Source organism: Tympanuchus pallidicinctus, unplaced genomic scaffold (genome assembly GCF_026119805.1).
Source record: "Tympanuchus pallidicinctus isolate F22 unplaced genomic scaffold, pur_lepc_1.0 scaffold2, whole genome shotgun sequence".
Classification (NCBI taxonomy): domain Eukaryota; kingdom Metazoa; phylum Chordata; class Aves; order Galliformes; family Phasianidae; genus Tympanuchus; species Tympanuchus pallidicinctus.
The window spans coordinates 16823954-16838725 of record NW_026294721.1 but is presented as its reverse complement, the minus strand read 5'-3'; the positions used below and the strand labels follow the sequence as shown (position 1 = coordinate 16838725).

Sequence of the window (14772 nt, the reverse complement as noted above, 5' to 3'; positions counted from 1 at the left end):
TAACAACCTAAATTTGCCAAGCTGGGGCATTACAGAAGGAAGTTGTCAAGAGTCAGGATACAGTCCATTTTGACACGGCTGGGGAAGTTTAAATTCACTCTCAGTGTTTTCACTCACTGCTGAGGACATTTTCTGCAAGTGGGCTTTTAATACAGTTGAATGAAAAAGACTTGATTGCATGGGAAAAGAGTAAGGAAGATCATTAGTTAAAAAAATTTGGCCCAGCTGGGCAAGAGACAATAATTAATGTTTATGGTTTGTTATGGACTATTTATAGGATATGATGGATTTTTATTCTGTGTAGTTTTCTACTGCTTTGTACTTTGTTATGCAGTCTTTGTTATGCAAGTTATGAAGATAAGCACTAGCATTTACTATTTTGTATATCTGTAGTTCACAAGGTAGAGGTTACTAGATCAACTCTTTCACAGTTCAGTAACTTTTGGAGGTGGGCAAAAACTATGCAGATGAGCTTCCTAATTCTTAAGCAAATACTCAAAGCAAAGATGTAACACTGGTAGATCCAGCAAGCCTAACCTCAGGCATGAATATGAATGTTTCATAGATTCTATTAAAGAGAGGACTTTCCACTCAGAAAAAGAAGTCCTAGGGAGCTAATGCCATAGTGAATTGACCAAATAAGAGGTTGTGCTAAATAAAAAAAAAAGAATGAAAATACATACCACTGTAGTATGTTTGCCCTCTGTGGATGTGAAAAACTTGCAAAGCAACTGCAAGACAGAATAAGGCCTCTGCAAAAGAAGTGCTAACTGAAAAATTTGCATTTATTCTAATTCTACTACTTCAGCAGAAGATCAAACAATAAGCTTGAAAACCTGATCTTCTTTGAATTTAAACAACTCTCTATGAAATATTTACTTCTCTCCAAAAATGTCTTGTATCTAAGGAGCTTGTTCCAAGACTTCAGTTGGCCTAGGAAGAAGTCAGATTGTAAGGAGCTTAAAAGATAAACTGCCATTACACACAACATATTAGCCTGTAGTTTCAGATGTTTCCAAATGTGGAAGGTATTAAAACAATGCTATTTTAACTGGAAAGACCTAGAAGTTACCAGAACATTGTGTAAATTCAGTGTATAATGAATATAAATTAGATTTACAACCTAGTTTGCTCAGTGGTGATTTTGCATTAACACTACCTTTTCAGATTTTATTCAAAGCACATAATGATTATCTGCTATTGCAAGGTTCTCAAGGGGACTAGAGGTGATCGTAAGGCCTTGGCAAGTGACTTAGAGGCTGAAAATAGCTTCTTGTCTACAGCAGTGTATTTCCTTCTAGAAAATGTGTTTTGTTTTCAGAAGTGAATTGTCACTCTGGTTACTGTTCCAGTAGATACAGGTACTCTTACAAAGTTACTTCTCGGCTAAAATTTGAGAATACACACTTGATTGTTCATATTGTAGAGAAGAGTGGGTATAAACTTCAGAGTTGTAGCTGCTTATGTCTGGTGCTCCTTTCTATTTTACCTGGTGCACAGACATCATGTCCTCAGAAGACTGTAGATACTCATTAATTTTTCCTCTGTGAAATTATAGAATCATAGAATCACAAGGTTGGAAACGACCCACAAGATCATCCAGTCCAACCGTCCCCTCATTACCACTGCTACCATGAGCACTAAACCCTATCTTGCAGCTCCTCATCCAGACTCTTGAACACTGCCAGGGACGGCGACTCCACCACCTCTCTGGGCAGCCATTCCAGTGCCTGACCACTCTCTGAGAGAAAAAGTTTTTCCTTATGTCCAACCTAAACCTCCTCTGATACAACTTGCTGCCATTTCCCCGTGTCCTGTTCATTGCCTAGGGGAAGAGGCCAAATCCCTTTTCACCCCGACCTCCCTTCAGGAAGTCGACGAGTGCAGTGAGGTCTCCCCTGAGCCTCCTCTTCTCCAGACTGAACAATCCCAGCTCCCTCAGCCGTTCCTCATAAGGTTTGTGCTCCAGACCCCTCACCAGTTTCGTTGCCCTTCTCTGGACACGTTCCAGGGCCTCAATGTCTTTCTTGCAATGAGGAGCCCAAAACTGAACACAGTACTCAAGGTGCGGCCTCACCAGTGCTGAGTACAGGGGGATGATCACCTCCCCGCTCCTGCTGGCCACACTGTTTCTGATGCAGGCCAGGATGCCGTTGGCCCTCTTGGCCACCTGAGCACACTGTCGGCTCATGTTCAGCTGAGCATCAACCAACACCCCCAGTCCCTTTCCTTTTCGCAATCATCCAGCCACTTGTCCCTAAGCCTATAAATGCTACCCAATGCTACCCAAGGGTGATGTAATTGTACTGGTAATCCAATATCTGTCCCTGTTATTGGAGAATGTATATTTTTTGTTTGTCAATAAGATGTGGTGGATTTTCTTAAGCCATTAGTTGCCACTGTTTCAGCTTGCTAGAATGGCTCAAAATGAAATTTGCTGTTAATATGCAATTGCAATCTCTGTCTCTTTCTTCTTTATGAAACTTTACTAAGCTCATTCCTACCTTCCTGACCTCCAGGCTGTTACAGATGTGTTCTATTTGGGATAATGTTTAAAGACCATTCAAAAAGTTCAGATAGTCTCCTTATGACTGATAAAGCTGGCTATCATAGCAACACTGCCGTTACTATGCTGGCTTCCTACAGCACACTTCCCAGAGCAATTCAAAGTATTGATTTATATACATTTCAAGTGTTGCAAAGTTTAGTTTCTGTAATTACAGAGAAGCTGCCTCTTTTCTTCACTGCAGAAATTTATATCTGTGTATGTATTCATCTCCACGTTTTTAAATTTGAAAAATATGTAAGTCTAACATTTTAAAACCTGCTCTGATTACAGGGTCTTGTCTCAAGTATTCTTTCTCCAGTGATGTGGCAGAACACAAGCATTAGGTCCATTTATTCACACGGGTTTGGTGAGAGGACAGAATGAGAGCTTGCCTGTGATCTGCATTTGCATTTGAGACTCCTGGGTAACTTGATAAGAACATTATCTATTTATATATATTCTTTTAAAGTAGACTGCTTTGTCATAAATACTTTTTTATTATTTTTATTAAATTAGTTTGCAGGAAATTCTTTAATATCATGTGCTGTAGATTAAAAAAAAAAAAAAAAAGAGGGAGAGAGTGTTAGACTGGCTGAAAGAGTTGGGGCTGTTCAGCCTGGAAAAGAGAAGGCTCCAAGGTCCTGTCAAGGACCTGATAGCAGTCTTTCAATGTCTGAAGGAGAGCTACAGGAAAGAAGGGGACAGATTGTTCAGCAGGGTCTGTGGTGAAAGGACAAGGAGAAGTGGTATCAAATGAAAAGAGGGTAGAATTAGGGTAGATATAAGGAAAAAGTCTCTTACAGTGAGCGTAGTGAGGCACTGGAACAGGTTGCCCAGAGATGGTGGTGGGTGCCCTGTCCCTGGACACTTCTAAGGCAAGACTGTATCAGGCCCTGGGCAAACTAATCTAGCTGTGGATATCCCTTTTGCTGCAGGAGAGTTGCACTAGCTGACCTTTAATGGCCACTTCCAACTCCAGGGATTCTATGATTCTGTGATTTTTACAAAACAAACTGTAAATATTGGCAAAGTAAGTGTGGCCATGGCACTGAAAACATAGCTCTTGAGTCTACCGCCAGCTGGCCAGTCATGTAATAAATACATACTACAGAGATTCTAGGGCTCTAACAGTAAAGCTACAGCAAATTTAAATGCCCTCCCCCCTCCCATAGCTGTCTGTCTTATAACTGTGCTTATTCTTTCTGATTCCATTCCTGCAGTGGATGAGTAAGTGTGGTTTCACATCACCCACAGCCTTGTTTTAGCTTGAACCAGGAAAGGTGTGTTTCAGCTAAGATGATAGGCTGGATATATGTCATTTCTTTTTCCCTTTATAGGCTTGGTAATCTCTACTGAGGGGTGAAACAATTAGTTGCATGCAGTAATAAATTGCCACACTGGACTACTCTGTGAGAATCCTCATTTGTTTCAGGGCACGTACTTGAATTACAACTTGCTTAAGGCCCATGCTTAGTCTTTTGGGGAGAAGGCAACACAAAATCAGAAAAAAATTATAGTATTTCATAGATGTTACTCTTCTCAGCCACTGTCTCAGTTTTAAATGTTAATGCTCCTTTTAACCCAAATTACATGAGAGTATTACGTATACGTGAAAATCAAAGAAATATTCACTAAAAATTGTCTAAGAGGATTTTGATATCAACGAGTATAATTTTAAAAACTAGGGTAAGACACTGAGAGAAGAATAAACACTCAGAAGGCAACTCGTAAATATCTCCTACCTCAGTGATCTGAGATTTTCATTTTTATAGATGGCTATAAAAGACTTGGGGTGAACCAAACTCTTATTTAACAAATGTATTTGAAAAGGCGGAAAATATGCTTAAATATGCCCTATTTTGCACATTCCTTTCATCCTTTAGGCTTTTGACGTAATGCTTACCACTTTGTCGTTATGTCAATTTGTGCTTCTCAGTCTTTCTTTCTCGCTTTATCTTATACTTGGGCTAGGATCCTGTGAATACCTACCTACATGCTTAATTTTGCTACTTGTAGTAATCCCTTTGAAGTTAAAAGGATTAATTGCATTAGTAAAATAAAGTGTGTGTGTGCTTGCAGGATGAAAGCCTTAGATTGACAATTTTTCAGGATGCTGGGACAAAACTGTTCATTATGTACCCAGTAGCTCAAAACACGGGTGGAGTGTGTGTTCAGCAGTCTGCAAAGAACTGTTAATAGAGACTACTAGAGCATGGCATATCAGTCTGGGACACAGCAGTCCAGCTCACCCAAATAGACACTATATTTATTTATTTATTTATTTATTTATTTTTCCTATGGCTGGGAAGGTATAACCATTTTAAGGTCTCATACCTGCTGAGACATCTATTCTACTTTTCTCTCTTCCTAAACCAGGAACTTTCCTGGGGTTGGCCACATGGTAACCTGGATCAAGAACCTAAGTGCCTTTATGCTGCTGTGCACAGGGAGGAGCAAACAAGATCTGCAATGTACAGCTGAAGAACTGTCCATGCACCTGTTGTTGAACAGCCTCTCCCTTCTGAAAATCACACAGCAGTAGTTACTCTTCACAGCTAATGCATGTAATGCTTTTGCATTCTTTCAATTTTCCCACTTTCCACGGAGAATTTTTTTTTTTTTTTTGCTTCCTTCTCTAATAAACTCAATGTCTCCTCTATTTCCACTATTATTTGCTTTTGCTTAAGATCATCATTTAAAAGGCCACTTAGGGAGATGCATTGAAAGCTTTCTCTAGCTATCCTCTGGGAATGCAGCACTGTGTATGCTGCCTCAGAGAAAATAAGCTTGATATTTGGCATATAGAGTGAAACCTATTACACTTAAGCCCCGGCAAACTCTGACATAGATATTCCAGAGTTTTTTGTATTATAACTTGGAAAATTACTTCCAGCTTTGCATGAAAAGCTCAAAGTCCAGTATTCCTGGAATGTTTATTTCAGTTGATCACTTTAAGCAGAAAAATTTTTATTGCAGTAGTGCCTAGTACTTCAGTTGAGCTGAGGGTGTCATTTTGTTGTATTATTTAAAACGAGCGTCAAAAACGCTCTTCTACTAAATATACACTGAGGATTTGTCTTCCTGGAATGTTTTAGTAGTTATACTGATGCAACTCCAGAAGAACAATGGGAGTGTGGGCAAACATCTATTTGCTAAACTGGCTGTGCCTGTGGAACAGGTCACTGCTGCTAAATGATTTTTTCTGGGCATTTCCAGATTTGCTAGCTGAACCATTTGTGAGAATACTCCCTTGGCCTCAGATTTGCATAAGTTAACAAAAAATTCTTATTCAAGACATCTGAACTAACCTAACTCCTTTGACCAAAGTGCCTGGGGAGTGACTACTCTTGCAAGTAGCTAGGTGAAGGTTGTTGTAATCTCTGGCAGAAAGGCAGTGAAAACAGGCAGGGAGGATGACTTGGAAAACATGTATTTTTCATCAGGTGTACCTAGATGAACAGATAGGTTAATATTATGGTAGTAGGTCTCATTCCTATCTTATCTAAGATATCAATTTAAACCACCACTGTAGCACTGAGAAAGCATGAAATATACTGGGAAAGCAGGGAGGAACAGAGAAGAGAATGTCTAACAGTAGATAAGCATCAAGAAATGTCCTTTCCAGAAGCTCTAAAAAGATTGCCTTTTATGAGCTATGCTGCATTATCAAGTGACTGTTTTGGAAAGCAAGGCAGCTGCTAAGACTTAGAGGAGAAACAGCTGAAGGAACTAGTTGTGAGAGCACAGGGGTCTGCCTAGGAATAAGAGCGCTCCTATCAGTGGTGAAGCAGTCCACATCCCTTTCAGTTAGGGCATCTCATTTAGGGATATCTCGTTTATGACTTCATCTTCTCCTGCTCAACCTCATCTCTGTCTACAGTCATGGGACAAACACAGCTTGTGCGGATGGGTTAACCCAGCTCCTGGATGGTGATGGGGGAGGCTGGAGATGAGGAACACAGGTCAGGACACAGAAACAACCCTGAAGACAGGTTTGTTGGAGCCAGCCTGAGCCATAGATTTCTGCTGGAAGTGTGAAAATAAAGCATCAGTGTACAAGCAAAACCTGCTAACTGTATTGAGAAAACAGCACTTTTAGCTCACGTGTCTCGCTCACTTCAGCAGTTGTGTTACTAAACACCAGTTTGCGTTCACACCTGGAGAACTTTGATGTAATAGCAGCAGCCATGCCTGTTGGTGCTAGGGACGTGGGCTTCCCTTGTGCTAGCGATCCTAAATGCACGTGCCTTTAGAGCCTGTAGTCTGAATGTCACTGATTTTCTCGTTTCTGCTGCTTCAGATGACTTGTGAAGGATTGCCTTTTTCCACACCTACGGACGTATGCAACGGCCCACAAAAACTACGCGCCAGCAGTATCCTGCTCTTAACTTCCACCGTGGAAACTGCCTTTCTAGTGCCTGCCTGTCCAGGGGAACGGAACGGACTGTGGAGACGAGTTTCCCCAGCCGCTAAGACAGGAGCCCGAACACACCTCGAGCTAACCGCCCACCATGGGGCCGGCCCGCCCGCAGCCGTTGGAACACGCGGGGCGGGGCCGAGCGGCGGCTCCGCCGAGCTCACTCCCGTGCGCGCGCGCGGCAGCGGCTCGCGCAGCCCCGGCGCTTCCTTCCGGCCGCCATTTTAGTGGCTGCGCCTGGCCTCGCGGCGCCGCTGCCGTTGCTGCTGCTCGAGGAGCGGAGAGCGCGTCCCGCCGTAACCGGCCCCGCTGTACCCAGCGCCACTCCGGCCGCCGTCATGTCCAAACGGCACCGCTTAGATCTGGGCGACGATTACAGCTCCAGCAAGAAGCGCTCTGACGGGTAAGGGGCAGCGCGGCCCGCGGCGGGCGGGAGATCGGCGCCGACCCCGCGTAATCCGCTGCCTGTTCTGGGCCCGGGCCGCTCCCTGCTGGACGGGGCCTCCGCCGTGCAGAGCGGCGGGAAGGGATGGGAGCGGCGAGGCCCAGGTGCGGCCCAGCTCAGGGCTTGGGCCCGGCCTCGGCCTTGCGAATGGGGGAGGCGGATGGCGGCGGTGGGGAACGGGCGGGGAGGGGAAGGAGGGGCCGCGGGCCTGGTTGGGCCGGGGGCGGTGGGGCGGAGCGGCTTGGCGCGCACCCGTGGGGCTTTGTGTGCGGCCCGCCGGTATCTCCTTCTCCGCGTCTCCTTTTTGGTGCCTTTCTGTCGTTTTTTTTTCCGTGGTAAACGTGATCCAAGGGGTCAGCGTGAGGTAGCGCCTGCTCAGTGCCTGAGCGGGTGGGAACGCTACTCCTTTGTTAGCTGCCTGCGCCGGGTGCCCGGCGGGGATGCGCCTCGTGAGGAGGCAGTGCCAGGTGGGGTTGGGGCAGGGTGTCAAGGAGGGAGGAGGTTTCTTTGTTTTGCCCAAGTTCGTTTTAGGACTCGATGCACCAGCTTTAGCGGTCTTTCATCGAGCGGTGGGAACACAGATGATGTGCCGTTGCTGTTTTAGTGCAGTCTTTTTGTATTTTATATTCCCTAGTCTTGGTTTGGGAGTGAAGGGCCCCCGAAGGCTGCAGTGTTCTGAAGGCTCAGGAAGGAGGGTTGTACTTATCTGTCCTGCCCTTCTTGGGAAGCACAGAACCCATCCTGAATCTGCTCCTTCCTGAAACTCAGCAGCATTGTTTAGGTGAGAGTGTTGCTCTGAGAAAAATGCTTATTCCTGCTCCCAGAACTTGCAGGAGCTGAAAGTCTGCCACAACAGTTGGCGTTTATTGATGAACAGTCTTGACACACAACTTGTCTTTTTTTCTAAGGGTAAGTTTGTGCAACTCCAGTTTACAGCCACAAATGTAATGCATTTTTCTCTACTAAAGAGAAAAGAATGCTTTTTATTGACCAACTAATCCCTGCATATAGGAGCACCGTAATCTTTTTTTCTTAAATGAGTTGAGCTGCTTATTTCCTCTACTGCATCTTCTCCTCATTTGCCAGAAGTTGACATAACTCCTCTGTGTATACAGAAGAGTCGTGCAAATTCACTTTCTGTTATCCATGGATTTTTGTGAAATTTTCAAACGGTGATGTCAAAATTGTGTGTTACTTGAATGTTTCAACTGGTATGTTTTGGTTGTATGGATAATGAAAAGTCTGTTGGAGACTGATGGGTTTTGTATTTCTGAAAGTTTTGTAATTTGACATTGTTTTTACTGCCATTCAGAACTTTTACATTTCCTAAAAATTGTTATCAATGCTCAACAGTGGTAAAAAATTCTTATGTAGAGGTCTCTGGACCTTATTGCCCCTAAAACCTACACAGGTGCAGGATTTGTGTCCCTTTGTCCTTTCCTCATCTGCCAATAAAAGCTTTAAATGGCATAGGACTAAGAGTTGGTCACAGTGGACTTGTTGAATTTATTTCTAGTATTCCTTGAGATCTTAGTTCATTTAGCACAAAGCACGCTACTCATCTTTCATTGTCCTGGCTTATGTAAGGGTTGGTAGATTTTCCATCATACAGAAGGCTGAGATGCACAGATTCTTGTTACCAACATGTGTATTCTTGTCATATTCTGCACAGTGTGGCTTTATGAAATTTAATCGGTTTTGGAACTGGATTAAGCTGAATTAACTCCTTGAATAGATACCACATTGTGTACAGAATAGCAGCATACCTTGCCTTCAACATGGATCACCTGGCTACAATGTAAAATTATATTGAGTTGTTGTATGTTCTTTTTTGATTGAGGCCTGTATCAGTGTGTGGAACCCTGCATGGCAGTGATGCTGTAGGTTTGCAGCCTTAGTAGCCTGACACCACGTCTATTATCTACCTGTCTTGAAGTATTCTGTGAAGAAAAAGACTTCTGGGGAAGATGGAAATTGTTTGAAAATCTGTTACGGTGCTGTTGTGCAAGTTGCATACACACAATTTAAAGCCTGATAGATTTTTTTTTTAAGCATATTTGTTTGGTGTTGTGACATTGCATTTGCTGTGTTAGTGTGATGGTATCATTTTCACTGATTTTGTTTTCTTATGTGAAGAGCAGCAATGTCTATTAAACTGCTTTTGTTTGCACAGACTGCAAACAGCTATTGTAGTGTTGCCTTAGTAGAGGCGAAAATGCGTATCACTGATGTTAGATTTGCTTAGACTTCTGTTGTGATGAATAGTGGCTTAACCTTATTTCTTTTCCATTTGCAGTTTTATGTGCTCTAAGTAATTTTTACTGTTTTTTCATCAATTTGTGTTGTATGAGTGGGCATAAGGAGTTCAGGTAGCAAATCAGGCAACCTCAAATGAGAACAAAAATCCAACGAACAAATAAATTACCCAACAGAACCCACGATCACCAGCAAACTCTTCCCATTTATGAAGGTCGTTATGAACTTCATGGACAAGACGAATGCAATTAAGTTCTGATTCTTTTACATTAGTTGTTTGGTTTAGGGTTTATGGTCAGTCTGTTAAGTGCAGAGATGAGGAGTGACTTAAATGTGACATTTTCTTAATGAAGGAACTGCCAGAAATTTTAGTGAAAACACTTGGCAGTGTAACTGTCATTCTACCTGTCCCTTGTTTTGATGCAAGACATCTGGTGTGCATGCTAGATTTCAGTGATAGTGGAAAGCTGAGAGACATTTTTTAGGAAAATAATACTATTCAAAAAGAATATCAATGATTAGATTTGAGGACATGATGTGTGGTCTGTTTTTTTCTGTGCTGACATCTGAGCCCCTCTTTCATATTGTTCTTAAATGCTTGAAACAGAGAATCAACTCTCTTGGTTGACCTTTAAGTAGACTTTTTGACTTATGAAATGTAGATAGAACTTGATAGGTTCCTTTTCTGGTTCCAGTGAACAGCTGGAGGAGTTAATGAGATAACAGTGACTGGGGAGTAACAGTTCCAGTTTGGTTCACACTTGCTGTCCATTTAATTTACTCTAGCTAGAAATTTGCTTATTACTCTACTCTAGATCTAGCTCAAAAGTTTCACAGATAAAAATGCCAATAATGTTTTTTATTGTAGTGGTTTAAAATGTGATTTAAAAATGCAATTTCTCTATTGGTAAAGTGGATCTTACTTCAAAGTGCTAAATCATGATATGTTTTGGATTTTTGTTGGAAACGTGCCTGCAGTTCTTTGGGTAAATGTGTTATTAGTTTTGGGTCTAAGTTTCTAACTCAACAGTCAGAGTTGAGTTAAAATTGTATGGAAGAGTTGTAAAAGAGAAAGTATTTTTTTGAAGTTTCAAAGTAGTTCTGGCATATTAGGATCAAACTTTTTCAGGGCTCGTTTCTCATCTGTTTCTGTGGTTGGCCTAATTCTTTTGTTAACTAGGCAAGAAGAGTATTAATGGTCATATTTTTGTGCACTTGCAGGAAGAATTGTGAGAAGTCTAGAATACGTAGCAGGTTGCTAATAACTATTAAATGAAGAGAGTCAAGATGGTGCTCTCCATAGTCTTGCTTATGACAAGAGGAACTGTGGCAGTAATTGTGTATGGTGATTAATGCACAGTATTAGAAATGTAAATGGTTGCGCTTTGTACTCCAGAGAACTGTTGGAAGGAATCACTGAAGTATTTGGTTTATATTCGCTTTGTATTAGAGATGTTTAAAACCAATTTGTGCTCAAATTTCCTCATAACATTTAAATATAGAAGTATCTAATTTTCTGCTCTTTCCTAACTCATTTTAGGAAGGATCGCGATCGAGACAGGGACCGTGATGACCGGAAAGATCGTGACAGGGATCGTGACAGAGACAGAGATCGTGACAGAGAAAGGGAGAAGGAAAAGGAGCTGCGAGCTGCATCTAACTCTACGCTCATTGCTGCTGGGTTACCACCTATGAAACCAGCAATGATTCCACACAGTATTAACCCTTTCACAAATCTACCACATACACCTCGTTATTATGACATACTGAAAAAACGACTACAGCTTCCTGTCTGGGAATATAAAGAAAGATTCACGGATATTTTGATTAGGCATCAGTCATTTGTGCTGGTTGGAGAGACTGGGTCTGGTAAAACAACACAGGTGGGTTCTTACTTACACTTGCAGAGCCACAGAATGGCCAGGGTTGGAAGGGACCTCAAGGATCATGAATCTCCAACCCCCCTGCCACAGGCAGGGTCACCAACCTCCCCATTTAATACTAGACCAGGCTGCCCAGGGCCCCATCCAACCTGACCTTGAACACCTCCAGGGACGGGGCATCCACAGCCTCTCAGGGCAGCCTGTTCCAGCACCTCACCACTCTCTGTAAAGAATTTCCCCCTGACATCCAACCTAAATCTCCTCTCTCTCAACTTAAAACCATTTCCCCTTGTCTTGCAGTTATCAACCCTTTCAAAGAGTTGATTCCCCTCCTGTCTGTAGGTTCCCCTTAGGCATTGAAAGGCTGCAATGAGATCACCCCAGAGCTGCCTTTTCTCTACGCTTTCTCCACTTACTGTGGAATTCTTAAAGGTTGAGATGGTTGCTAAGTGAGGGGGTTGGAACTTCGTTTGGTTTCTTTGAAAATCATTATGCAAAACACCTCATAAATAACAAGCAAAACTTATTGGATGAATGTTTGATTTGCTCAATGAATACAGAAAGACTTGAGGAGAATCTTTTGCCTTCCCTTGTTTTAACCCAGTTGTGTTCTCTGGCCTTATCTTTTGTAGGCTCTCTGGTAGTAACATATTTGGGAAATGAAGATAGGTTGTTGTTTTTTTTTTTTTTTTTTTAACTGTTAGACAGAAGTGTACTGATCTACAAACTGAGGTGTTGGCTTCAAGTTTTTATCCCTTTAGCTGTTCATGTAGATGGTTGCTTAAAAGTAGGAAAAACGTTGCAAAAATAAGATCACGTTAGTGTTTTGTGAAATGCAGTGCTACAGGTATGAACTTAGTGGGAATATCACGTCCTGATTTGATGTCTTCCTCAGTGACAACAGAGATGCAGAGCTTCACCAGCCCTTAAGAGTTTGGGGGATTGGGAAAACGGGGAGGACACAAGAGGAGGCATGCTGCGTTGTGTTCATAGCAGGACGAACTTGCTCAAATCTTGAACTGTTCTCTGGTGTGATGTTTAAAATATTTGTGGAAAAATGATGTTAAAAAGAGCTTCGTTCTATAATCTGATGAATGCCTTTCATCTAAGACAGAGTTAGAAACTGAAGGATACATTGTAATCTTCATAAAATGGATTATAGCTAACTTACTGTGAGTCCTAAAAAAATTTTTTATTATAAAAATTGGTAGTCTGGAAAATGTGAAGGACACAGTACAGTGAATACCTTTTAGATCTATATGCTTGAATGTTGTGATGTTTTGTGCTATTTACTGTACATTTTAAGTACCTTCTTGTATAGAAAGTACCTTAGGGCTGTGTTGCTTTTTTTTTCTTTTTTTAAAGATGCATCAGCTGTTGAATTGCGTTACTGCTTTACCTCTAATTTATGGAAAAGACTTAAAAAAAACCCCATGCATCTTTCTTAAAAGTGGGACTTAGGTTATCAAAAGCACATAAATTAACTTGGAGTCTTCGTTGCTTCCTATGAGTCCTGGCCTTGTGAGGCTGCAGATCTTCTGAGTCCCTCTGTAGGAATGTATCACTGAAAACGACCTGCTGTCAATTAGGGAAACTGTTGCTTTGAATGTGATAGTGTTGTATTCTTAATGCTTAAGTCCTAAACAATTTGATGAATGATTGTCTTGCTTCCATCTCCTCACATTGATCATAGCACACAATATTCTGTGCTTAAATATTCAAATGAAATATGTACACGAGCTACTTAGGTTTTCTGGTAGAAACTTAGCATCCATGGAAATCTTGTGGGAATTGTCCTTCCAAAGTGATTCTTAACTTTCATGGCAGAGAGGCTGTAGTAGTTGCAGGACTTCTGAGTGAGCTGCCATTTGGCAAGTCCTTCCCCCCCCTTCATAAATCCTGTTTTTTTGCTTCAGTCTTGATAAGCCCCAGGTTTGATAAAGTTAGGCTCTGGCAGTGGAACTAATAGGAAGAAATGGGAATTTTCTATGAAAGCCTTTTCCACTAACTTATTTTAAATTAAAAAAAAAAGCAACTCCAACTCCACATTAAACTGAAGTGTATTTTATGTAGGCCACTAATTGTTCATCTCTCCAGTATTTGCCTTGACTTGCTTTGTAATTTAATCTTAAGCTTCTAAATTGTTTTCTTTAAACATTCTCAGACTAAGTTCAGTTTTCTAATTATGGAATGGATGAGTTGAATCTCATTTAGAAAAGTTAAATATGCTATTTGCAATGTACATTCCCTTATAAGTGTGAGATTATTTGTGGTCCTGCTGCAATAATTTAAATGTATTCTTTAGATAGTATAGTAGGGTGGCATCTGCTTTTACTGAGAGTTTTAACTATAAGGCATAGAATGTTTTCCATAACAAGGGAAGCCACTTTCCATTAAGTTTTTGTGGCTCTGGAAATGTAGAAGCAGCATTATTCTGAGCATGGCTTTATCTCCTGTTGTCCTTGTAGCACACAAGAGAGCTGGCTTGAGTGGACTCCATTATTGACCAATGAAAATTGGAATCCTACTGTAACTTTTAACAGAAAGCTCACTGGATTGAAGTATCTTGGAACAGGCAGAAGAACAGTGCTGTTCTCACTCCTGTCTTGCATTCTTTTTTAAAAAAAATGTGGCTTTTGGCTCGAAAATAGACTTTAACAATCTTCACTGCAGGCCTCTGTGTTTGTCTCTGCCTTTTTGTTTTTTTGGTGGTGGTTATCTTTGAAAGTCTTTGTATTGAAGTCATTGAGGTTGAGAGGTGCTTATCTTTTTTTTTTTTTTTTTTTAATTAAGAAAATTTAGGATTTTAATAGGTAGTTTTTTTGCATCAGTGAAGTTAACTTTATGTTCTGTAAGATCTAGATGATGGAAGCTGTTTCATATTCCCAAAAGTGGTCATCAGAAATAGAAAATGGATATCATGGTCCTTTGTCTTTTCTAAAGCAGGATGTTCTGGTGATCTTTTAAATCACATTAATGCATTGAAATCCATGTAGGCTTTGTCTTTCATGTGATACCAGTGTTGCAGGTTTTGTTGTTTCCTGGAAAATGGCCTCTAAATTACTTACTTCCCTTTACTGTGTCCTGAGAAATCTGCTTTAAAGCTGATGTCAGGAATGGCTCTGTTTAAAGTTGAGAAGCTTCACCTCATTCAGAGTTGAGTTTTTACTGGTCACTTGAGAAGCAGCTTCATTTTCCTACGCTCCGCTCCTGGGAAGTGTGT

At 41.4% G+C, this 14772-nt stretch overlaps 1 protein-coding gene across 1 annotated transcript in view; it reads left to right on the top strand.

The window, feature by feature from the left end:
* Window positions 1-7178: 7178 nt before the first annotated feature.
* The window catches only part of DHX15 (DEAH-box helicase 15), a 40781-nt gene continuing 33187 nt past the window's right edge, over window positions 7179-14772 (top strand). The window contains exons 1-2 of the mRNA XM_052682425.1: window positions 7179-7368; window positions 11207-11549. Of these exons, the coding sequence (XP_052538385.1) occupies window positions 7304-7368; window positions 11207-11549 (408 nt within the window). The 5' untranslated portion in view covers window positions 7179-7303. The remainder of the gene's footprint in view (window positions 7369-11206; window positions 11550-14772) is intronic.